The sequence below is a fragment of the Schistocerca americana genome, chromosome 4 (assembly GCF_021461395.2).
Source record: "Schistocerca americana isolate TAMUIC-IGC-003095 chromosome 4, iqSchAmer2.1, whole genome shotgun sequence".
Classification (NCBI taxonomy): domain Eukaryota; kingdom Metazoa; phylum Arthropoda; class Insecta; order Orthoptera; family Acrididae; genus Schistocerca; species Schistocerca americana.
This window is the reverse complement of record NC_060122.1, coordinates 350,037,581-350,064,844: the sequence shown is the minus strand read 5'-3', so window position 1 is coordinate 350,064,844 and position 27,264 is coordinate 350,037,581. Positions and strand designations below refer to the sequence as shown.

The 27,264-nt window shown below is 39.7% G+C and overlaps 1 protein-coding gene across 2 annotated transcripts in view; it reads left to right on the top strand.

Annotated features, from left to right (window-relative positions):
* LOC124612795 (alpha-L-iduronidase) overlaps positions 1-27,264 on the top strand; it is a 244,535-nt gene that overhangs the window by 154,443 nt on the left and 62,828 nt on the right. For both annotated transcript variants that reach the window (XM_047141198.1, XM_047141197.1), the window contains exon 9: positions 1,920-2,048. In XM_047141198.1, coding sequence (XP_046997154.1) covers positions 1,920-2,048 — 129 coding nt within the window. The remainder of the gene's footprint in view (positions 1-1,919; positions 2,049-27,264) is intronic.

The following is a 27,264-nucleotide window of genomic DNA, read 5'->3' as shown; positions in this document are numbered from 1 at the left end:
GTCAAGCAGCACACTACTAATACTGTATTCAAATATTATGAGATTGTTTTTCCCATTCATCTGCATGAACTTACATTTTTCTACATTTAGAGCTAGCTGCCACTCATCACTCCAGCTACAAATTTTGCCTAAGTCATCTTGTGTCCTCCAGAAACTCAACAACAACACCTTCCCACACATCACAGCATCATCAGCAAACAGCTGCAGATTGCCAGTCATCCTATCCTCCAGATCATTTACGTGTAACAGCTGTCCTATCACAGTTCCCTAGGACATTCTGGATTACATCCTTGCCATCGAGTACATTGTACCGGGTTCTCTTACTTAAGAAGTAAGGGGCCAATGCCATAGAATACACTTTGTGAAATTGAATTGGGATTTAATCTTGGACACAACATTTAAAACTTTAGCTTTCCTTTTCCTGACTTCTACTGCCACACCAGACTGGTCAATGAGTGACTGGATAGAAGCCTTAGACTCAATCAGAGATTTTATATTTCTCGTGTTCTCAGTGAGATCTTTTGCTAAGATATAACAGTAGTACTTGTTGTATGTTTTGTGAATCAATCTTATTACGGATGCATGAATCTGTACTAAATTTATCCTGTTGTAATTTCAATGATGTCTTTTGAACTGAGAGTGCAACAGCTTTTGCATCCTCAGGATTTTCTGAATTTCATTGTTTAACCATGTGGATATTTTCCACCCATAATACTTTTAGTCTGCACATAGCTCCAGAGCAGTATTTCCTTTTAAACTCTGCATATAATTCCTCTATGTCCATCATATTGTAACTTAATGATGTGAGCTAATTGTCTTAAGTTGGATGCTAACGTCTGCTTACCTTCTCTTTCTAAGAGAAATACTTTCCTACCCTTCTTGATTGATTTTTAACTTTAGGAACCGTAGTCTCTGTGATGACATCAGGGTCACTAATCCCTGTCTCTACGCTGCTGCTGTCGATAAGATCTTACCTGACATCTTGGATATTCTGGAATCCAGCCGGATGTTCGCGTCGTTCTCGCACGATATTTCAACAGCATGCCTCGCTGTCTTCTTCAGGTGCTACCTGAGACAGGTAGCACCTGAAGAAGACAGCGAGGCATGCTGTTGAAATATCATGCGAGAACGACGCGAACATCCGGCTGGATTCCTGAATATCAAAGGTGTCAACAGATCGCTGGGAAAGGATGGAGAATTACACAAGATCTTACCTGTTTGTAGCTACAAGGTCTAAAATATCTCCATTGTGAGTGGTCTCTGAACTAGCTGCTCAAGACAGTTTTCCTTACAAATCAAAAATAGTTTTGTACTGTGATCCCTTGTCACAAATTCAATGACTGAGTTATGGTGATAGGGAAAGAAGGCAAAAGTTACACAATCAGTAAATAAGATAATGAAGTCTGTTTTCTGTAGTTATAGTGCAATTTATTGATGAATTTTAAGGAATAAAATAGCAAGAAGTTGGTCAAATATTATAAATACCTCATTGTGCTACTTTGTGTTGCCATAAAACAGAAGAGATACACAAACTTTCAAGTTTCGGGTGAAAGAAAAAAATCAAGTAATATGGTGAACCTGTAACCTTCCTTTCTTTAGGAACAAGACCAATTGCAACTATCTTGTCTTCACCTTGCAACAGTCACCTGAATGTAAGTAGGCTTAGAATTTGGTTTGAACAGTCTACTTCTAAAGACTATCACAGAAATTTCGATATTGCTAAACCATGACAGGTTCTGCTGCACCAAATATTTAGAAGTAATACAAAAATCAGAAAAAATGATTTTGCATTGTGAATACCACCAGTATAAGTAAAACATTAGAAATGTATTACATATGCCTTAAAAGATCCATGCCTTATAGCCCCTGCACGTATCTTCTATTAGAATGTTTTTGTAAATGGAAATCTCAATATAAAGATTTCAGATGAGTGCAACTACACCTCCTCACCAGCAATTCTTCCAGAAACCTGTGTATGCAGTTATGGGACTCTTATCCCTGCTTGGAAAGGCTGAAATGAGATCTAGGTTCTTAGAACCAGACAAAAAGTAAGTAAGTAATTAAGTTATTTCTTCTTTTCTTGTGAACATTATAACTGCTTGTTAAGTTCTAGTATCACATTTTTTGCTAAAAAACTCTCTGTCTCTTAGGAATAATGCTAAATATTTTCTCAGAAGCCCACTCATCATGGGGATAAATTAGATCCCAAGGCAGTAAGTAGAACTGACCTCTTTGTTGGTGTCCCTAGCATCAGTGAACTTTAGGTATTTGTAGCAACAATAATTGTATGAATATAAGAACAAAGGACAACTAAAACATCTGAAAAGATTTACATGTTCCATAAGCAGGATAAAGAGGGAGCCATATTGTTTCACAAAGAGAAAATAAGTATGTATTTACCTCTGAAAAGGACTATCTAGAAGAAATGTGTCTCAAGGTTAAAAGAATGATTGACAAGCACTGGATAGATATGAACATAGCAGAACAGTACACAATAGGTGTGAAACAAATCAAGGGGCTATAGACCCAGAGATGCTACATGAAAGATGTTTAGCTGTCAAGAGAGTAATGTGCAAAGCCTTCAGTAACTACCATAGAAGAAATGTGTAAAGAAATAGTGATTAATGTATCATAAATGTAATACAAAGCTTACCTTTGACCTCCTGGACTCACCTCACACCATAGAGGTTAGTACTATAGAGTACTCTTAAGTAGTTCAGAGGTACATTACACTTCATCCTTTTCAGGTGGCTGATAGTGTGTTTAGCGGACACAAGGGCTTTATAGCTTAAGTGACTCTTCATCCAATCCAGATAATGACAGCTGTATGAGACCCAGAAAAAATAGTGTAAGACCCAAAGAAACAACCCCTTGGATGAAAAAATTAAAATCCTAGTAATTAAATGTTGAAGTATTCACAGCAAAATCCCATAGTTCAAAACAGCCCTGAAAAGCAGTGGAGCTGATATACTACATCTACATCTACATCTACATCTACATACATACTCCGCAATCCACCATACGGTGCGTGGCAGAAGGTACCTCGTACCAAAACTAGCATCTTCTCTCCGTGTTCCACTCACAAACAGAACGAGGGAAAAATGACTGCCTATATGCCTCTGTACAAGCCCTAATCTCTCTTATCTTATCTTTGTGGCCTTTCCGCGAAATATAAGTTGGCGGCAGTAAAATTGTACTGCAATTAGTCTCAAATGCTGGTTCTCTAAATTTCCTCAGTAGCGATTCACGAAAAGAATGCCTCCTTTCCACTAGAGACTCCCACCCACGTTCCTGAAGCATTTCTGTAACACTCGCGTGATGATCAAACCTACCAGTAACAAATCTAGCAGCCTGCCTCTGAATTGCTTCTATGTCCTCCCTTAATCTGACCTGATAGGGATCCCAAACGCTCAAGCAGTACTCAAGAATAGGTTGTATTAGTGTTTTATAAGTGGTCTCCTTTACAGATGAACCACATCTTCCCAAAATTCTACCAATGAACAAAGACGACTATCCGCCTTCCCCACAACTGCCATTACATACTTGTCCCACTTCATATCGCTCTGCAATGTTACGCCCAAATATTTAATCGACGTGACTGTGTCAAGTGCTACACTACTAATGGAGTATTCAAACATTATGGGATTCTTTTTCCTATTCATCTGCATTAATTTACATTTACCTATATTTAGAGTTAGCTGCCATTCATTACACCAATCACAAATCCAGTCCAAGTCATCTTGTATCCTCCTACAGTCACTCAACGACGACACCTTCCCATACACCACAGCATCATCAGCAGACAGCCACACATTGCTATCCACCCTATCCAAAAGATCATTTGTGGAGATAGAAAACAACAACAGACCTACCACTTTTCCCTGTGGCACTCCAGATGATACCCTCAGATCCGATGAACACTCACCATCGAGGACAATGTACTGGGTTCTATTACTTAAGAAGTCTTCGAGCCACTCACATATTTGGGAACCAATCCCATATGCTCGTACCTTAGGAGTCTTCAATGGGGCACCGAGTCGAACGCTTTCCGGAAGTCAAGGAATATGGCATCCGTCTGATACCCTTCATCCATATCATGTGAAAAAAGGGCGAGTTGCGTTTCACAGGAGCGATGCTTTCTAAACCCGTGCTGATGCATGGACAGCAACTTCTCTGTCTCAAGGAAATTCATTAAATTTGAACTGAGAATATGTTCGAGAATCCTGCAACAAACCAATGTTAAGGATATTGGTCTGTAATTTTGAGGATCCGTCCTTCTGCCCTTCTTATATACAGGTGTCACCTGAGCTTTTTCCCAGTCGCTTGGGACTTGATGTTGGACAAGAGATTCACGATAAATGCAAGCTAAGTAAGGAGCCAATGCAGTAGAGTACCCTCTGTAAAACCGAATTGGAATCCCATCAGGACCTGGTGATTTATTTATTTTCAACCCATTCAGCTGCTTCACAACCACAGGGATATCTACCATTGTGTCCTCCATACGGAAAACCGTACAAGACTCAAACGGCGATATGCTTGTACGATACTCCTGCTTGAAAGATTTCACAAATGCTAAATTTAAAATTTCATCTTTCGTTTTGCTGTCTTCCGTTGCCAGGCCATACTGATCAGTGAGTGACTGGATGAAAGCCTTCGACCCGCTTGCTGATTTTATGTAAGACCAGAATTTCCTTGGGTTTTCAGCAAGATCTTTGCTAACGTATGATGGTGGTAGTGGTTGTATGCTTTGCGCATCGCTCTTTTTACAGCAGCATGGATCTCTACTAACTTTTGACTGTCCTCATTCTCCTGATCTTTCTTGTAGCGAGAGTACAACTGTCTTTGCTTCCTGAGCATTCTCCGAATTGCACTGTTAAACCACAGTGGGTCTTTTCTGTTTGTAACCCACTTATTCAGCACATACTTGTCCAGTGCATAATTTACAATGTGTTTAAAATTTGCCCATAATTCTTCCACATCCATCGTACCAGAAGTAAATGGAGTCGATTCATTTACTAAGTGGGATGCTAACAACTGCTTATCTGCTCTTTCTAGTAAGAATACTCTCCTAGCCTTCTTGACCGACTTTTTAACTTTCTTAACCATAGTTGTAATGACAACATCATGATCACTAATCTCTGTCTCAACACTGACACCGTCGATGAGGTCTGGTCTGTTCGTGGTTACCAGATCTAATATATTTCCATTACATGTTGGCTGTCGATTTAGCTGCTCAAGACAGTTTTCAGATAATTTTTTCAAAAGTAATTCACACGACGGCTTGTCTGTACCACCTGTAATGTATCCATAGACATCCCAGTCTATACTAAGTAGGTTGGAGTCGCCTCCGACTAATATAGCATGATCCGGGTACTTCTGCGATACAGTGTGTAGACTCCCTTTGAATGATTCTAGAACTGTCATGGTGGAACCTGGTGGCTGGTAATAACACCCAACAATTAACTTTATTTCTTCTAGCCCTGTTAAACGTGTCCAGATTAGTTCACAATTACACTCTACCTCGACCTCAGTAGACAATATTTTTGTCAACTGCAATGAAGACACCACCTCCTACGGTGTCTAATCTGTCTTTCCAATACACATTCTGACCCTCACTAAATATTTCAGAACTTCCTATCTCAGGGTTCAGCCAGGTCTCAATCCCGAGAATAATTTGCACGCCACACGTTTCCTGGCAGGCAGTAATTTCAGGAACTTTATTCCGAGCACTCTGAAAATTTACTGCTAATATCTTGATAGCTGAAGTGTCTTTACACTGAGTGCGTACTGATTTCCCTGCCTGCATGTCGACTGGTGAGTGTTCATCAGGACACCTCGCACTACTGCCTAGCCTAAAAAAAACCCATGTGCACGCCACAAGTACTCTGCTACCCAAGTAGCCACTGCCTTTGTGCAGTGCACCCCTGACCTATCTAGGGGCGTCCTACAATTCCCCACCCAATAGCACAAGTCTAGGAATCTGCAGCCAAGACCGTCACAGAATCGACGAAGCCTCTGGTTGAGACCCTCCACTCGGCTCCAAACCAAAGGACCTTGATCCACTCTGGAAACGATGCTGCAAATAGAGAGCTCTGCTTGCACCCCGCATGCAAGGCCAGCGGTCTTCACTAAATCGCCAGCCACCTGTACGAACTGAGGATTGCCTCAGAACCCAAGCGACAGACATCATTAGTGTCGACGTGAGCAACAACTTGCAGACGACTGCACCCCGTATGCTCGATAGCCACAGGCAAGGCCGCCTTCACATCATGGATGAGGCCCCTGGCAGACAAACCGAGTGCACGTTGGAATTCTTTCCAGCCCTGTACGCTATTTCCGTAAGGGGCTCCATCATCCGCCTAACATTGGAGCTCCCAATAACCAGCAAGCCTTTGCCCCCGTGCACCTGCTCGGGCCCAGCTGAAGGAGTGGTCGCCTGCCCACTGACAGGATGAACGGGCGAGGCCAGCCAGCCAGCCTCCACATTGACCCTCTGCCTCAACCGACGCAAACGCGTTGCAGTCTGCCACTCACCCTGAGGTGAGGGCGGCCCCAGTGCGCCGGGTACACTAGAAGGTGCCTCGGCGGCTGAGTAAGCGGACACAGCAAGCGACACCTGGGGTGTCTCAAGTGACATGCCAGACCCTCCGCCATTGCTGCACCTTGAGGCAGCAGCCTGAAGGCGGCTGACCGTGGCCAACAGCACGCTCAGCTGCTCGCGAACCATGGCCAGTTCCTCCTGCGCCCCCACACAGCACACACACACCCTATCCATCCTACTGCTAATATCTGGGTGTATAGAGTTGTGACAAATAAAACAGCAATATGTGACTGCACAGTTGCGTCACCAGCACCAGATTGAGCTGCGATATATGAACAATTACTTCCGAACCAAGCAATCAAATGACCAAGACTATGCCACTATACAGATATTATAATGCGGTCCTACCCTGTCTTAGTACAAATGAGAACTGCCTACGCAATGTTACACTCTACTGTTATTAAAATTTGATACTACCCCTTTCTAATTCGAAAATATGTGAAGAACCGATAAATTTCACCACATAAGCACACAAACACACAAAGTAATTTGAATTAAACCTGCAGAACTAATATGAAAAACTGAATATACGACTAGTTTCTGCTGCTGCTGCTCGCACACATCACTCTGCAAGCACAGATGAAACAGCACTGGCCTCTGTCTGCTGCTAACTGACTCTACGAAATAAACAGAAAGCACTGGCTGTCCAAAACAAACAACTGACTAATGACTCCGCAAATTTATGTTTTACAGCTATTAATAAGCAATATAACTCCTCTCAAATACGAGAATACACAAGGATTTTATGTAATTAAATATGCAAGCGCACAAATATTCGGAAATAAATCCAGAATCAAACTACAAAAGAAATATGAAAGCTGAATATGTGACTCGCTACTGCACTGCTGCTCCACTACTGCTGCACTGATTCTTCACCAGCGGCTGCTCAAGCCTGGCTAGGTACAGGAAGCTGTCTAAAACCCAACATTGACAGCAGTGAGATTTTTGGGGGAATTCTAAGTATATAACAATATGATGGGCTAATGTAAAGTGGGGAGATGCTATATTATTTTACAGTACACAAGAAACTCAAATACAATGAGATATAAACTGAAGCTGCCTGTGAAATTCTATGGTCAAGACTTAATACAAAGGACGGCTATAAACTTTTAATTGGATCTTTCTATCAGCCAACACACGCACATCCAGATGAAACTGAAAACTTCAGATAAATCTTCAGTTCACTAGTGCGAATGTTTCCAAATCACACCATCATGGAAGTTTTTAGTTACCCAGCCTTTGTTTGAGGTAAATACAGTTTTGCAAGTGGTGGACATGACAAGACATCCTGCAAAACATTAGTCAATGTCCTCTCTGAAAAATAATTAGAACAAACAGTTTGGAAGCTCATGCATGATGGAAATACAGGGTGATTCAAAAAGAATACCACAACTTTAGGAATTTAAAACTCTGCAACGACAAAAGGCAGAGCTAAGCACTATCTGTCGGCGAATTAAGGGAGCTATAAAGTTTCATTTAGTTGTACATTTGTTCGCTTGAGGCACTGTTGACTAGGCGTCAGCGTCAGTTGATGCTAAGATGGCGACCGCTCAACAGAAAGCTTTTTGTGTTATTGAGTACGGCAGAAGTGAATCGACGACAGTTGTTCAGCGTGCATTTTGAACGAAGTATGGTGTTAAACCTCCTGATAGGTGGTGTATTAAACATTGGTATAAACAGTTTTCTGTGCCATTTCAGCCAATAAAGTTTTTGGTCCCTTTTTCTTTGAAGGTGCTACTGTAACTGGACTACAGTATCTGGAGATGTTAGAGAATTGGCTGTTCCCTCAGCTCGAACAAGAAGCACAACAATTCATATTTCAGCAGGATGGAGCGCCACCACATTGGCACTTATCTGTCCGTAACTACCTGAACGTCAACTACCCGAGGCGATGGATCGGCCGCCAGGCAGCCCGTGACAGAGCACTTCATCACTGGCCTCCAAGAAGCCCTGATCTTACCCCCTGCGATTTTTTCTTATGGGGGTATGTTAAGGATATGGTGTTTTGGCCACCCCTCCCAGCCACCATTGATGATTTGAAACGAGAATTAACAGCAGCTATCCTAACAGTTACGCCTGATATGCTACAGAGAGTGTGGAACGAGTTGGAGTATCCGGTTGATATTGCTCGAGTGTCTGGAGGGGGCCATATTGAACATCTCTGAACTTGTTTTTGAGTGAAAAAAAACTTTTTAAATACTCTTTGTAATGATGTATAACAGAAGGTTATATTATGTTTCTTTCATTAAATACACATTTTTAAAGTTGTGGTATTCTTTTTGAATCACCATGTATATTAGACATAATGGTAACAAATAGCTCTGCCCTCTTTGAGGCTGCCCATATTGAAAAAGGTGTCAGTGACCACGAGACAGCTGCAGCAGGAATGAGTAAAAAAGTACAAAGAGCAGCTAAAACAAGTGGGAAGATTTATATGTTTAGTGACATGGTGACAAAGGCCTTAATGGCCGAAAGCTATGAGTGCGTGAATCTTTTTATTGTGCCTATCGCAACTCAGCATCTCCACTATATGGTGAGTAGCAACTTTCCTTCTCTGGTATTGTTACATGTTTAGTAAGTTAGATAAAGTAGCAGTTGTGTCATATCCCAAAGAGGAATTCTAAACATTTACTTCTGGGCAGTAGTATAGAGAAGAAATGTGGTGCAAATTTAAAGTGGGTCAAATGGCTCTGAGAATTATGGGACTTAATATCTGTGATTAGCAGTTCCCTAGAACTTGGAACTACTTAAATTGAACTAACCTAAGGACATCACACACATCCATGCCCGAGGCAGGATTCGAACCTGCGACCGTAGCAGTTGCGCAGTTCCAGACTGAAGCGCCTAGAACCACTTGGCCACAGCAGCTGGTGCAAATTTAAAAGATTGGCTGCCTGTGCACTAGATAATTTGTAATTAGTAGAAGAGTTCATAATCAGAAGAACTCTCCATAGTATACAGACACTGTAAAGAAACTCATAATGAACAATGATAGTTGCATAATACGTGTGAAACAAATCGGTGGGCTATAAATCAAGAGATCCTGCACGAAACTTGTTTAGCTCTCAAGAGGGTAATGTCCAAAGCCTTGAATAACTACTGTAGAAGAAGAGAATCAAAAGATTTCTTTCAAAAACCTAAGAAATTATAGTCACTTGTAAAGGCTGTCAGTGGTACCAAATAGAGTGTCCAGACTCAAGGATGAGACAGGAACCAAAACTGAATGCAGTGAAGCAAAAGCAGGAACATCAAACTCCACTTTCAAATGTTCCTTTACAAAGGAAGATATAGAAGTAGTGACCCAGTTGCGTTCTTTCACCACTGCAAAGATGAGTGGTATAAATATTAGTGTCAGTACGCTTGAGAAACAGCTAAAATTGAAGAAGGCTCCAGTGCCCAGTGGAATCCCTGTCAGGTGCTCCCTGTGGCTAAGTTAGCTCCCATTTTAACCATAATATACATTAGATCCTCAAATAAGAACTTGTGTCTAGCAGTTGGATGAAAGTACAGCTCGCACCCATCTGCAAGAAGAACATCAGAAGTTATTCTCAGTACTAAAATTCAGTCTCATTAATGTCCGTATGTCGTATAACATAATCTGAGCTCAAACATAATGAGGTATTGTGAAGTGAATGACCTCAACTATGTTTCCCAACACTGATTCCAAAAACCCTGGTCATGTAAAAACCAACCTGCACTTTTATCACTTGATTTCCTGAAAGCCAGATGGATACTGTACTTTTTTACTTCCAGAAAGCAGTTGATTCAGTACCACACAAACATTTATTTACCAAAATACCATTACTTGCGAAATCAAGTGAGATATGTGGTTTGTTGAGGACTTCTTGATGGGGAGGACACAGCATGCCATCTTGCATAGAGATGTGCAGGTGTGATCCAAGAAAGTGTATCTGGATTCTTGTAGTTCATGTTGTATGTTAATGACATGGCAGATACTATTAATGGTAACGTCAGACTTTTTGCTGATGATATAGCTGTCTATAATGAATTACCATCAGAAAAAGTTGCACTTATATCCAATCAGTTCTTGATAAGATTTCATAGTGGTAGAAAGATGGCTAACTTGCATGAAATGTATAGACGTGTAAAACTGTACACCCCTGGAAAGGGAAAAATGTAGTATAATGATTGGTATCAGGCAAACTATACAAATACCTGGGTGTAACCATTTGAGTGGGTCTGAAATGCAATGATTATATAGGGCCAGTCATAGGTAAAACCTGTACCCTGTGCAGGTAGGACTGCAGTACATTGACAGGATACTGTGAAAATGCTGTCAGCCTACAAAGGAGACTGCTTACAAAATATGTGTGTGTCCCATATTGGAATATTACTCAAAAGTCTTGAGACTGCTTACAAAGTATGTGTGTGTCCCATCTTGGAATATTACTCAAAAGTCTTGAGACCCATCCCATGTAGGACTATCAGTGGATACTGAATGTATACAAAGAAGGTGTGCATGTATGACCACAGTTTTGCTTGGCTCATAAGAGAGCACACAGTAATGATAAAAAACCTGAGAGGTGAACAGTTGATGACAGACATCAATTACCCAATTAAAGACTATTTACAACTTTTCAAAGACCTGCAATAAGTGAAGAAGCTACACTACATGACCAAAAGTATCTGGACACCCCCAAAAACATACATTTTTTTCATATTAGGTGCTTTGTGCTGCCACCTACTGCCAGGTACTCCATATCAGCGACCTCAGCAGTCATTAGATATTGTGAGAAAGCAGAATGGAGTGCTCCGCGGAACTCACATACTTCGAACGTGGTCAAGTGATTGGGTGTCACACGTCTGAATGCAAGATTCCTGCACTCCTAAGCATCCCTAGGTCCACTGTTTCCAATGTGATAGTGAAGTGGAAATGTGAAGGGACACGTACAGCACCAAAGCATACAGGTCAACCTTGTCTAGTGACTGATGGAGACCGCCAACAGTTGAAAAGGGTCGTAATGTGTAATAGGCAGACAGCTATCCAGACAATCACACAGGAATTCCAAACTGCATCAGGATCCACTCCAAGTACTATGACAGTTAAGCAGGTGAGAAACTTGAATTTCATGGTCAAGCGGCTGCTCATAAGCCACATATTACACCGGTAAATGCCAAATGATGTCTCGCTTGGTGTATGAAGCGTAAACATTGGATGATTGAACATGTGGAAAAACATTGTGTGGAGTGCTGAATCATGGTACATAATGTGGCAATCAGATGTCAAGGTGTAGGTATGATGAATGCCCGGTGAATGTCATCTGCCAGCGTGTGTAGTGCCAACAGTAAAATTTGGAGGTGCTGGAGTTATGGTGTGGCCATGTTTTTCATGGAAGGGGCTTGCACTCTTTGTTTTTTTGTGTGGCACTAACAGAGCACAGGCCTACATTGATGTTTTAAACACCTTCTTGCATCCCACTATTGAAGAACAAGTAGGGGATGGTGATTGCAATTTTTATCACGATTGAGCACCTGTTCATACTACACAACCTGTGGCAGAGTGGTTACATGACAATAACATCCCAGTAATGGACTGGCCTGCACAGAGGCCTTGCCTGAATCCTATAGAACACCTTTGGGATGTTTTGGAATGTCGACTTAGTGCCAGGTCTCACCAGCTGACATCGATGCCTCTCCTCAGTGCAGCACTCCGTGAAGAATGTGCTGCCATTCTCCAAAAAACCTTCCAGCACCTGATTGAACGTATGCCTGCGAGAACAAAAGCTGTCACCAAGGCTAAGTGTGGGTCAACACCATACTGAATTCCAGCATTACCGATGGAGGACATCATGAAGTCATTTGCAGCCATGTGTCTGGATACTTTTGACCACATAGCGTAGAAACACACTTCAGCTTTCTATGTATCATTAATTGGGGACTAATTACAGCTTGCACAGAGGCATTTAAGCTGTTCTTCAGTATACATTACATATGTGATTCAAATGGAAAGAAATCCCTTACACATGGTACAGTGATAAATATGCCCTTCCATGAAATATACATTGTCGAATGTGATTTATATTTTTAAATGAGCAAAAATTTTAAATGTTAACCATTGGATTTTAATATTTAATTTTCAAGCTCTTATTCTGTCAAGTAAACATCATTAGCAAAATACTTCTGATTTTACATAAATAAAATTGTAATTCTTACAAACCAACCAGTAATATTTCCACAGGAACTACATAAAACAATGTTTTCCACATGAACTGCATAGCAAAAAATGTTTGCAATATGTAAACTTTATTTAGTGTCCCTTACTATAACTGTACTTCATTGTTTCTGACTGTGCTCTGATATTTAATTAAATTTTGTGAGTTGGAAGCAGATAGACAGACCATGTGCTGAGCCTTACAGGATACAATATCTGATTTTCATCCTCTTCAGATATAATTTGATTCCTGTGTTGCATGCTGTTGATGTTACTTTCAAATTTCTGGTAGGAAGAAAGAAAGGTTACAGTTTAATGCATTGAAGAGATTGATGTCATAAGATGCAGAGCACTGGAATGCCTCACAAAGGACCAGAAAGAAATTTTTGGGGGTTTTTGGGGAGAAACCAACCCAGCATTCACCTGAAGTGATTTAATAATACCGTATGAACCTCAATCAAGATTATCAGAAGGACATCCAAACTCCTGTTTGAGTCCAGAGTCCATACAACCATGTTGGATCCACTCACTTTATTAGTGTTTTCTTCTGAAGTGTGGTTTTGTTAATGGCATCCAGTCAATCATGTATAAGCAAGAGCTGAAGGGAATAGTAATATTTTGTTGCTTATAGAAGCATCCCACTTACCCAATATCTTACTTATATAGGTTCAGAAAGGTCTTCTCTCATGCCATTCTAACAGCCATGTATCTCACTGAAAGAGATTAATGAAAAGATTGAAAGTAGGACAAGGAATGCGCACATAATTAAGAAATAATGTCTTTCATCATAATTATCTAACAAAATTAGAGTGCAAAAATTATACTTACTTAAAGAAGTCTGTCCATTTTTCTGTTGTGGTACTTTGAAAATATTTGTTAGTCTTGTTTATCTTTTAAAAAGTACTGAGTGACCAGTATGCACCAAAAATCCAAAAAATCTGTGGGTTGTCTCTAACAAATTTATAGCTTCTTGCTTCTTTGGGAAGGGCATTTCTTCCTCAGCAAAACACTCATTTGTTTGATCATTTTCGTCATTACTGCCATATGTGTCCTTGGACATAATGACACACTTTGCAACAGTATTGTTCTTGAAGTGTACTCTGAGTTTGGAGAAATGAGTTAGATGCCACTTCCTCAGTAGACACAATTTCTTATGGCTTTAAATCTTGGTTGCCTCTATCAATCCAAAGCAAGCTTTTAGGCAATTCTTGATAGTAATGTCACTAACTGCCAACTATACTCTCCTAGGCAAGAAGAATATTTATCTCAAGGTCAATGTCCTTGTCCTGGCCACTCAGAATATGCCAGACCACTTCTTTGTGGTAGTAACATTTAAAACTGTATGACACTCTGGTTCTCCAGTTGTAACTTACTGGTGATATTTTCAGGTAAAGAAATGGCCTTCACATTCATGAATGCTTGTAAATCCATGTGCTCAGAGCAGTTGTCATAAAGATAGTGGTTGCTTTTCTTTTTTCAGTTAATTTTCTTTAGGTTTGTGTAAATATTTTGCTTGTAATCCAAGGCTGTGTGTTACTATGATAGTCAGTGGATAGAGTCTTTACATCTACAAAAAAATAAATTAAATTACTCTACTGTAAATTTAACTCATCCCTGTCCCCTCCCTTATTATAAGAAGTTAAAAGTTAACCCCATTAGAAAATTAAAATTATTTGGACAGAAGTAAAGGTATCTCATTCAGCACAAGACACTGGTAGCAAAAATTAGTCTCTACCTGCACATGCCCTAAACCAACCTGGCTGCCAACATATGGCATTCATAACCTTTCACATGAGCATGTGACTTGCATGAGTGGCCACTACAGCCATCCCAGAGTTAGCTCATTTGGTCTTGGTGTCATCATTGTATCTGATGGTCAGTGCTGAGCTTTGTCTCTTCATGTATGATACAGTTATGTCAAACTTAATGTTGTAGATATTATAACATCTACATGTCTCCCATCCTTAGCAAAGCTGCAGAATACAAAGTAATAAAAGAAATCATGAAACCATGTACATGACTGGCAAAAAAATGAAATGAGAATGTTATATTTTATCAGAAGATTAACAACTATGTAAAATGAAATCTTCATACCACCAGACTTACCAGCAATGAGTGCTTCTGTGACTGATGTATCATTAAATTCATAATGAATTATCTAACTGCTGCACTGGAAAGCACACCAATCTGTCATTCAAGTAATTGAGGCTATGATTTACATCAGCAATTCTGACATTGACTACAGCTTCTGACAACACAGTGTACCTGTGAATTCTTCATGATTGTGTGTATATGTTTCCTACTCAAGTCTATTTGTAGAGTTTATGTCAGCATCTGGTACATTGCTATGTCCTTCAGTGTTCGTGACAATCATAGATCACAACGACTAAGTCCCAGAATTGATTAAGTATCACACGAGTTACTTTTCCCTCATGTATAATATCTGTTTTGTTGTCTGGCTAAACGATAAATGTTCTATCACCTTTCTTCAGAACTTTGACTAATACATCAAGACGATACTTGAAAAACTTTAAAATTCCAGATAGTTCTGAAACAATCTAATATCGGTCAGTAAGCGTGCTTCTATTGCGATGTCTACAAGAGAGCGAATTAACATCTCCATTGAAGTTTTTCATTGTAGTCGCAGCCAACTTACAGCTTGATGTGGCTACAACTCTTTTCTTCAATAAATTTTATCTCTGATCACTTTATCGCATCTGGATTTTAACATTTGTAAAGCATATATTTAGAATTCTTTATTTAGAGTTTCATGCTTTGTAAATTATGTGATCATCTGATAGTCTTTCATTTAGTTCTTTCCATGGAATAGATGTTGTTAGTTCCCTAGTATTTCTTTTGGTCAAACTTTCAATAGTGTTACTATTTTGTTGCCTGTAGCTACCATCAAGGTCAGGATAACGAAATTTTGTATCTTTTGCTGTTGAAACGGATGTCATTAGGGGCTCCATATTTAGGGTGTTATAGTTCCCGTAACCCTCCTGGCCTGAGCCTCTGTTAGTCATTGTCCTCATCCATGTAGCCCCTTCCCTGTTCCCATTCCAGCACTACACAGCCCTCTATTCCACCGTTTCATGGTCTTTTTACTTATCTCTTTTCCAGCTACCCCTGTCCCCACCCCCCACCTCTCCCCTGCCCACTGTCTACCTTCCTGATTCCACTTAGCTGCCCTATGCCCTCTTCACCTCGTCCCTGCATGCTCCCTAGTGGCGCTTCACTGTTCCGTACCCCTACCCTGCTACCTCTCCCTTCCCTGCCCCAGCATCCTCCTTACCCACACCCAGTTGCCTCTCACGTCATGCACTGCTGCTTTTGCATGTGTGTGTGTATGTGTGTGTGTGTGTGTGTGTGTGTGTGTGTGTGTGTGTGTGTAGAGAGAGAGAGAGAGAGAGAGAGAGAGAGAGAGAGAGAGAGAGAGCGATATCTATTTCTGATGAAGCCCTTGTTGGTTAAAAGCTTATTTTATGACATTTTTGTTGTGCCTATCTGCGACTCAGCATCTCCTCTATATGATGAGTAGCAACTATCCTTTTCATAATTTTGTAAAACTGGCATTGATGTGATGGGTTTTTGCATTACAAGAGGAATGCCTCTGGGAAGTGTTAACCCAGAAGGATACAGGAGACGAGAAATCTTTCCAATATTTACAGCATTGGTGCAGCGAGGTGAACATTGGGGCCATGCGGGACATCCTTCTGCACATGTTGTGGAACAGCCATTTGATGCCACATCATGGATGGAAATGCCTTTGGATGCAGTGGCTGATTTGGCTGACAGGATAGTGAACACTATAGCTCTGATTATTTGTGTAAGAGGGTGCCAGCAGCATCGAGTAATCCAGTACCATCGACAATGATCTCTAACCCAACTAGTGCACTGGCTGTGACATGTCATTTACCTAATGTCAACAATGGTCACACAGGCAGATTTATGACAGTCTGACAGCTGAGGTTGAGGCCTTTACCAAGTGAATTAATGAGTTGCTATCCCGGTTTGGTAGCAGCGACAACAGAAACCTGCACCACGGGATCTCTAAAAGTTGTTCCTCTGCTCCCTCATTAACATCCAGACACAAACAGCACTCAGTCTGTAGGTATCACAGAAGATTTGTGGACCAGGCACACAAGTACACATCACCATGCACTTACCCAGTGTGCCTCGTGCTGATGCCAAAATACACTGTGATCTCTCACCTGGATAACAAAGGCCTCCTTGATGGTAACATTTTGCAAGCCCATCTTTCACAACCTGTACAACTTAAGTAATCCTGGCATCAGGTCAACAGTTCACCTAGCCTCCCACCCCTTTGTGTGACTGAGAATACAAAAAGACTACCATGAATGGGCCCACATATGTGTAAATGCCAGTGGAGCAAGATCAACCATCAGGTACATGTGCCAGATGGGAACTTTCCAATTACTAATGCATGATTTACTCATGTCCACATCGATTTTGTGGATCCACCACCTCCTTCAAGAGGCCAATGATATATCCTTACCATGATCAATCATCTTACATGTTGGCCTGAAGGAACCCCAGTGGATAACATGTTTGCAGAAACATTGGGGCCCTCCTTCATGTCAAGTTGGATTTCTTGCTTTGGTTGTTTGCCGTGCATAACAACAGACCACAGCCACCAGTTTGAGTCAGAACTGTTCCCTCAACTAACAAAGTTCTGTGGGATCACAGGCTACCAGTTACCACCTGGCTTGTAATTGTATGAATGAAAGCTGATATCGCTCACTCAAAGCAGCAGTCATGAGCCAAGATTCAGATTGGATGAGAGCATTACCAATGATATTACTGCGTCTCTAGGTGACATGTAAATGTGGCATATAAGTGTCTGCAGCAGAAATTCTTTACTGTGAAATCCTGCACCTACGAGTATAGTTCGAATAAGTGCAACTGTCACAGTTACCTGGTCTCGATTATAGTGATTTCATACTTTGACAGAGGGAACTTGCCACCCAACTTCACCCACACCAAGCTCCAAAATATGGCAACACTGATATCTATGTGCATCAGGATCTACCCATATGCATTAATGTCATGCTTGACATGGACAGCATCAGACCTTCGCTGCAACCACTACACACTGGGCCTCACAGGGTATTGCAATGAGGTGAATGCACCTTCAAGATATTGTTAAATGGCAAGCCTACTAACAGTCACCATAGACAGGGTATAACCAGTGTACATTTCACACAATTATCAACCATCCAGTGGCCCATGACCTCACCCACTAGCATCACACCAACACTGGCACCAACTTCATCACCACCCATCACATGACTGTTGTTGACAAGATCTGGATGGCAAGTACACTTTCCGGCATACCATCTGTATGATGCTCCACTTCTCCAAAGGGGCTGATGTAGTGACCAAGCTTCACTCTCTATTGCAGTGTAATGCGGTACAATGCCAGTCATGTACACATGAATGTATCAGTATCATAGTGGTGCAGCTGTCAATCAGCTTTCCATGTCAGCCACCAGGAGCACTGGTATCGATGGTGAATTATTCCAAGCCATCAGAGAGTCTTATGGTTTTTATGAGTGTTCTTGTGTTTTTCTTATCTTAACAGCAAGAAATAGTTTTTAGTTCAGATACATTTTATCTTTACAAAGACTGTGTATCATCAAGCTATTAGCTTGTTATTTCTTTGTAGAGAATTCAACTCCTTAGGTGAACACAATAAAAGGACAGTTAGCTTATGCAATAAGTCATTTCATGCATCTAACAGTACAACCAGATCTCTGTGGAACTATTCTTCTTAAAACATAAAAGTTTTATAGAGAACACTCATGAAAAACAAACCACTCTCATCCTTATACATTATACTCTTTTAAAGAACTTGGTATACCTTCAGTCCACTGAGTACAATTACCATGATTCACAGATTTGTTTTCTTTAGCTGCTTCCTTAAACACCAAGAAACACTATTTTTCAAACCATTTATCAAGTTGCTGCTAGCTGAAAAATTCTATATGCCCCATGTTTTGACAATGTCATGAGCTTTTTCTTTTAAGAATGGTCAATCTGCAGGAATATCTTTATCAATGGTTTGTTTGATCAATTCCCTGACAGACTTCTCAGTGTCAAGAAATTCAGCAGCTTTATTTCTCTTAATATTTTGTAGTCCTCAGAATGATGGGCTGCTATCATATCTTTCTCTTTTATAATCTTTTGAATCTCACTTCAAGACTTTCTGCTCTCTGCATACTCAAAATACTAAGGTTTTCTTTTAACAAAAGAACGTTTATTTTTCACTTTGACATCCTAAATGCACACTGCACCTTCTTCAGAGATCAACACCTGTCAAATAATTTGTCTTTGTTTCCTAAAGCATTGTCACCATGCAGAGAAACAATAATTTTTTGTATTTTTGGCCTATAAAATGTCCACAATGCATAACATTACTCATGGTATGTACAAGTAATCAAGTGTTTGGTATAGCCACACTCTTATAATGTATGAGGCTTGTTCCAAAAGTGTTCTAGATTATTATAATTCTTTTTAGAAAAAGTGTATTAAAAATTATAAGATATTGTTGATTCACTTGTTGACTATTTTTGCACATGATCCGCATCCCATTCAGTGTGTATGCTGAGCTGTGGCACAAACTTCTTTATGCCCTCCTCGAAGAACTCACCTGCCAGCTTCTTCCCCCACTTCAGACCCACTTTCTTCACCTGCTTGTTGATTGAAAATTTAATTGCACTCCTGTGTGTCTCCAGGGAAGTGAAAAGATAATAATCCAAAGATACCAAGCCAGGGAAAATGGTGGGTGGTTCAGAGCATCCCAACCAAATGAGTTCAAGAGCATCTCGGCTGCTAAGGCTGTGTGAAAATGAACATTGTCATGTAACGAGCTCAGTCCTCTCATTGCATTCCCCTCCTTTTGTTTTGAATCCCCTTTTGAGTTTTTTAGTTTGATTTGATTTGATTTATTTCGTGTTCCATAGGTCAACTGTGTTGAATACACAAGGACGTGGAACGAGTCAGTTTTTTACAAATACAGTCTGATAATCTTATAGCATATACAGAAATTTGAGTACATAATTATATAAAAACTTATACAGTAAATTCTTTGGGCAGCAATATAGAAAAAGAAAATACATATTTTCTTAGAATTATTAAAACACTACAGAAAACAGATACGGAGCACACACAGATACAGATCTCAGGTTAAATAAAATTCGTAGTGGCATTATGTCAACTTGTATTATATAATATTAAAATATTACAATTTATTTAGTTAAAAATTCATCTAGACTGTAAAAAGCTTTTTCTAGCAGAAATATTTTTAGTGCTTTCTTAAACTCGCTATTGTTATGAATCTTTGTCTTTATTTCGGGAGGAAGAGCATTGAAGAGTTTTGCTCCAGTGTAATGGACACCCTTTTGTGCCAAGCTCAAATTTCTGAGTTCACTGTGTATGTCATTCTTCCTCCGTGTGTTATGCTCATGATAATTACTATTTGGTTGAAATATATCTATATTTTTACAAACAAAACACATGAGAGAAAAAATATATTGGCATGTAGTTGTGTATATTTTAAGATTACGAAAACTATTTCTACAAGAGTCTCTTGGGCGCAATCTACATATAATTCTTAAAGCTCGCTTCTGTGCAATGAACACTTTCCTTGCTAATGGCTGGTTGCCCCAAAAAATAATTCCGTACTCAATGAGACAATGAAAATAGCCATAATAGGCCACTTTTGCAGTGTTAGGTTCAACACATGTAGTGACAACCCGTAAAGCATAGGTAGCAGAGCTAAGCCTCTTACAGAGATCAATAATATGTGAAGACCAGTTCATTTTCTTGTCAATGTGCACTCCAAGAAATTTTGTTGTTTCCATTCTGACTATTGGTTGATTACCACATGTCACACTTATCTCTCTCTCTTTTTCTGTTTTTGTACAGAATTGAATAAAGCTGGTCTTACTGGAATTTAATGAGAGACCATTCACCTTGAACCAATTAACCATATCTGAGAGTATGTGATTACTGAGTTCCTCAAGATTGTTGACTGTTCTACTGCTCATAAAAATTGTGGTATCATCAGCAAATAATGTAAATTTACACGGCAGGCTTGTACATGATGGTAGATCATTTATAAAAATCAGGAATAATAGTGGCCCAAGAATTGAGCCCTGGGGCACTCCACATGTAATGGAACTCCATTCAGAATCTGAGGAAGTGTCACATACTCCACCCGAGCTATTCAACACAACTTTTTGTTTTCTGTCTTGGAGGTACGACTGTAGCCAATTGCCTGCAACACCACTTATTCCTACTAATTTTGCTTTTTGCAAGAGAATCTGGTGATCAACACAGTCAAACGCTTTGGATAAATCGCAGAAGACACCAAGTGCTAGCATTTTTTCATTAAGGGTTTCTAGAACTTCATTTGCAAGTGCGTAGACTGCGTCTTCTGTTGAACGGCCCTTTTGAAAGCCAAACTGGCTTTTGCTGAGAACTCCATTCTTCATGAGATGATCAGTAATTCTTACATGTATTAGCTTTTCTAGAATTTTGGAGAAAGCTGTCAGCAAAGAGATAGGTCGATAGTTAGTTAGTTCAGCTTTATCCTCCTTTTTGTACAGGGGCTTCACAATGGCATACTTAAGTCTACTGGGAACAACACCTTTCTGAAGGGAAGCATTGAAAATATGACAGAGAATGTCCCTTATCCACACACAAGAATATTTCAATAAGTTACTAGATATATTATCAACCCCTGCAGAATTCGTACTTTTTAGAGACATGATGATTTTTTGAATTTCTTCTACAGTGACAGGATTAAGGTGCATTTCTGAAATTGTGTTAGAATATACAGCTTGACAAAGAGTTACAGCTTCATCAACATCGGGCTTGCAACCAATCTGTTGAGATACTGATAGGAAGTGTTTATTAAAAATCTCAGCCACCCTTTTGGGGTTATCTATTAGGATACCTTCATATCTGATATTATTTATATCTTCTTTACTTGTTGCATCTCTTCCAGTTTCTTTTTTTACAATGCTCCAAATTGCTTTTATTTTATTATTAGAATTATCTATTTTCTTCTCATAATAAAGGGCTTTTGATTTCTGTATTAGTTTCTTCAAAATTTTACAGTATATTCTATAGTGTTCCCATTTTTCTACATCTTTACAGAATCTTATTGCAGCATAAGTTTCCCTTTTGGTTTTACATGACTGTTTTATACCTTTTGTAATCCAAGGCTTGCTTACAGAATTGGAAGCACTGTTTCTGACCCATTTCTTGGGAAATATTTCTTCAAAAAGAGCACAGAATTCATTTATAAAACAGTTAAATTTAGTATCAACATCATCATGGCTATATACTAAAGACCAATCCATTTGCTGCAACCTGTGGTTGAAAGTTCCTTTCGCCTTTTCATTAATTACTCTTATGACTTTCCATCGAGGAAATTCGTTTTTGAACAGATTAACGTCATAAATAGTGAGAATTTGTCCATCATGATCTGAAAGCCCACTTATAACCTGCCTGACAATATAGTTCTGATGTCTATTTACATCTAAAAAAACGTTATCTATCATAGTTTGGCACTCGGATGTAATTCTTGTTGGGAAATTTATTACTGAAGTCAGATTGAGTAAGTTCATCACAATCTCAAAGTCTATTTTATTCTTATTTTCTGTCAAAAAGTTTATATTAAAATCACCTAATACTACAATATCCTTCGCTTTTGAAAGTAACCATGACAGAAGGAGTTCCATTGAATGCAGAAAAGTTTTTATGTCACCTGAAGGAGCCCTGTAGACAGCCAACACTATTATTGGATAGAATTTAGTTGTTATTTCTGTGGCACATGCCTCAAATTGTTGTTCCACACAATATTTCTTAATATCTATAGCTCTGTATGCTACACTATCCTTAACATAAATTGCTACTCCACCTTTATCTTTACTTTCCCTACAGTAGTATGTTACTAAAGTATAACTTGCTATAGATGGCAAGGCACATTTATCAGTAACATGGTGCTCAGTTAAGCACAAAATCTGGGCATTATTTATACTGTCCTTTTCACTAATGTTAATAAGGAGTTGATCTATTTTGTTTAAGAGGCCCCTTATATTTTGATGAAAGAAAGAGATGCCTTCCTCTTGCTTTTTCATTCTATTAGTGCTGTTACCTGACTGAGAATCCATTGGAGTCTGCCTTGAGACAGGAGAGAGGAGACACCTGACACTACCTACTGTTGTCCCTTCTTTTTCTTCAGGCCCACACATAAAAAATCGTTGAGATGAGAAGGAGGCTCAGCATTTCTTCTGTCCAACAGCCTTCTATTTGTTGTTGTTGATGGTGGTGCTATTTCTGACACTTCAAATGTTGGTTCTACCACTACTGTTGTGTTTCCTTGTGAACTTGGAGTCTTCTCGTTTTTGTTATTTTCGTCTAAAATAATACTTGGCTGATGAGGAACAGTAGTTCTTTTGTTGTTGAAATAGATGTCCACTGTTCTTTCTGTTAAAATTTGGTCTTTTTTTACATGTTTTGCTGCTGCTGATGAAGTTTCTAATGAATTTTTTTGAAGTGTTTTAGTAATGGAGTCAGGCGATGGCAATGCAATTATCATTTTGGTTTTGAATTTGTTTTGGTGGTTTTTTATTACCCTGGTTATCAGGCTTGTCAGATATTCTTTCCCCAAGCCATTCAGGTGAAGTCCGTGTTGCGTGTGGAATCTACGTCCAATACTGCTTATATCAACACATTTCACGTTTTTAAAAGTCTCACAATATCATTATTCATTGATGGTGTCCCCCTGAGGCAAAATTAGATTATCCCAGCATTTCTGTGAGTACCTCATATAAGAAAGTTTCTGGATAATTGTGGAAACACTGCAGAAATTTTATCCACTGTCAATCGGCAGTCTTCACAAACAGATTCTTCAATGTTATTCACCAACTCATCAACCAAAATGGAAGGCATTCCATTCCTCTGTTTGCCATGAAGATTTTTTCTGCCTCCACCATACTCCCTACATCACTTTAACACACTCATTCTGTTCATAACACCTTGACTGTTAACCATTTTTATTTGCAAAAAAATTCAGTATCTGTTATTCCTTCTGCTTGGTAATATTTCTTACCAAAGTATTTCGCACAACTGGACACTAAAATATGAATTTGCAGACTACCATGTTCCTGCTCTGCTCACTGTGGTCAGGGGATTCCCGTTTACCACTCAGTGTTGCCAACCCCAAAAGAACAAAAAACCATAGTCCATTATGATCACAGTACACTTACTTTCTGAACATGCCTGTTATCCAGATTTGGAAGTGTGTAACAGTAAACACACATTTATACAAACTGTTCAGAAAACTCTTTATTGTGGAGTAAAAACAGAATGATAACCAAAAATAAAGTCAGTCTACATCTACATCTACATTTATACTCTGCAAGCCACCTCATGGTGTTTGGCAGAGTGTGCTTTGTGTACCAATGTTGCTTTCCCCTTCTTCTGATCCACCCGTGAGGAGTTCATGGAAAGAACAATTGCTGGTATGCCTATGTGCAGGCTCTAATATCTCTGATTTCATTTTCATAATCTTCTCATGAGATATACATAGGAAAAAACAATATATTGCTTGACTCTTCCAGGAATGTACTCTCTTGAAACTTTAACTTTAAACCACACCAAGGTGCAGAATACCTATCTTGCAGTGAATGCTACTGGAGTTGGCTCAGCATCTCTGTCATGCTTTTGCACTTACTAAATGAACCTGTAATAAAATGTGCTACTGTTCTTTAGATCTTCCCTATTTCTGCTATCAGTTCTACCTGTTATGGATCCCATAGTGATAGGTAGTATTGGTCAAATGAATGTTTTGTAAGCTATCATTTTTGTTGATGGATTACATTTCCCGGGAATTCTTCCAACAAATCTCAGTTTGACATCTGCCTTTCCAGTAGTTAATTTTATGTGGTTGTTGTGATTCAAATCACTCCAAATGCATACTCCTAGATAGTATTGCATCCAGTGAAAGTAACTGCTTCCAGTGATTGTTCTGCTATCATATAATCATAAAATAATTAGTCTTTCTGCCTTTGTATTTGTAATGTGTCACACTTGTCTATGTTCAGGAGCAACTGCCACACCCTGCAGCAAGTGTTGATTCTCTGCAGGTCTTCCTGAATTTCACTGCAGTTTTCCAGAATTGTGACTTCTCTGTATACAACAGCATTATCTGCTAAAAGTGTCATGGAACTTCTGATATTGTCTACTGGGTTGTTTATACACATAGTGAAAAGTTATAGTCTTGTAATACTCCCTTTGGGTGCATTCAAAGTTACTTTTAGGTTTGAAGACATCTCCATTGAGAATGAGATGCTGTGTTCTGTTAGCTAAAAACTCTTCAGCCCTGTCAAATGGATGGTCTGATATTCTGTACACTCACATTTTGTTCATTAGGCATTACCTCTGCACCTGTATGTACTGATTTTTGGGTCTCATGTACGAACACAGCAAGTTAGATTTCACATGACTGTTGCTTTTGGAACCCATGTTGATTCCTACAGAGGTGATTATCGTTCTCTGGAAATGTCATGACACATGAACGTAAAGAAATGTTCCAAAATTCAACAATGGGCAATGTCAGAGATATAGGTCTGTAATTCTGTGCATCTGGTTAATGAGGTTTCCTGAAAATGGGAGTGACCTGTACATTCTTCCAGTCATTATTAACAGTTCACTCCTCCAGAGACCTATTATCCACTGCTGCTAGAAGAGGGGTAAGTTCCTTGCATACTTCATGTAGCATCAAACTGATATTCCAACATGTCCAGTGGCCTTTCCTCTGTTGACTGATGTCAGGTTCTTTCTTTCCTATGGTCAGTTATTTTGATACCTGTCATTTTGACATTTGTGTAATGATTTAAAGGAGGAACTAACTGTGATCTTCCTCTTTGAAGCAGTTTGGAAAAAGGTGTTTAGTATTTTGGCCTTTTCTGTATCATCCTCCATTTTCCATTATCATCACAAAGTGTCTGGACAGATGGCTGTTGTCTATTTACTGATTTAAGACTGAAGCTTCTTGGATTTCCAAAAGTGAACACCTTATTTCATCTCTGAAATCAAAAGTTCCTGCTGGGCGACATACAATACATTGTGTTGACCAACATGGTATTGAAACATTCTCAGAGTCTCCTTAACATGCTGTCTCAATGCATTTCAGACATTGCTCTTCTTGCCTGCCCTACTCTTTTAATGCAGCCTTCCTGAGCCCATCTAGGTTTCCGTGATAGAGCACTGCAAATTTCAACTGGTCCCAGGCATTCTCAATTGTGTTCATGTTAGCAGACACTGCAGGCTATTGCATTTAGTTGATTCCTACCTCCTGGAGGAAGGTGTTCATGAGGTTGGCACAGTGTGCTGATGCTTTATACTGATGAACCCTTCTACTGCAACCCTGGGGTGTGAATTGGTACCAGGCCACCTCGAAAGTCTTCTATAAAGATTATTAGGTGTCAGACAAATTCTGCGCTTCTAGAATGGATTTCTTACCCTGCAGTAGTAGAGTGTGCACTGATATGCAACCTCCTGACAGACTAAAACTGTGTGCTGGACTTAAACTCAAACTTGGGTCATTTGCCTTTCATGGACAAATGTTCTACCAACTTAGCTACCCAAGCACAGCACAGGACCCATCCTCACAGCTTTATTTCAGCCAATACCTCATCTCCTACCTTCCAAACTTCACGGAAGTTTTCCTGTGAAACTTGCAAAACTAGCCATTCTGGAAGAAAGATTATGGCAGAGACATGGCTTAGCTGTGGCCTGGTGTGCTAGTTCTGCAATTTTCACAGGAGAGATTCTGTACAGTTTTAATGGTAGGGTATGAGGTACTCATGGAAATAAAGCTTTGAGGATGGGTCCTGAGTTGTGCTTGGGTAGCCCAGTCAATAGAGCACTTACCAACAAAAGGAAGGCAAAGGGTTCAAGTTCGAGTCTCTGTCTGGCACACTGTTTTAATGTACCAGGAAGTTTCAAATTCTGCACTTTTGCTGAAGAGAAGCATATGCCACTGTCCCAAGACCCATTCCATGTTTTCCCATGTACCCATTCCTTGTATACTGTAGTGCTGTAAGTTATGGCTTTTTTCATACTGGATGCATAGAGTTCAAATTGATTGTGTAGAGATGTTTGCATAGTGTCTTGGTCCACAGTGTCTGCACAGGGCACATTCAGTTGCACTCGACTAAGCAATAAATTGTAGACAGCAGTCAGCGGGCATTCATGTTGGCTGTGGGCAACCATGAAGAGGCAGGTCAACAATGTTATGTTTCTCATGATGCTAGTTGAATATATGATTCTGTTGTCACTGTGTAGGCATATTCAGTGGACAATTTCTTGTGATCACAATCCCTCTTGCTGTAAAATAAGAATGAGCATGATGTCCAAAGTTGAAGTGACCTTTGGAGGTATTTGACACAATGAA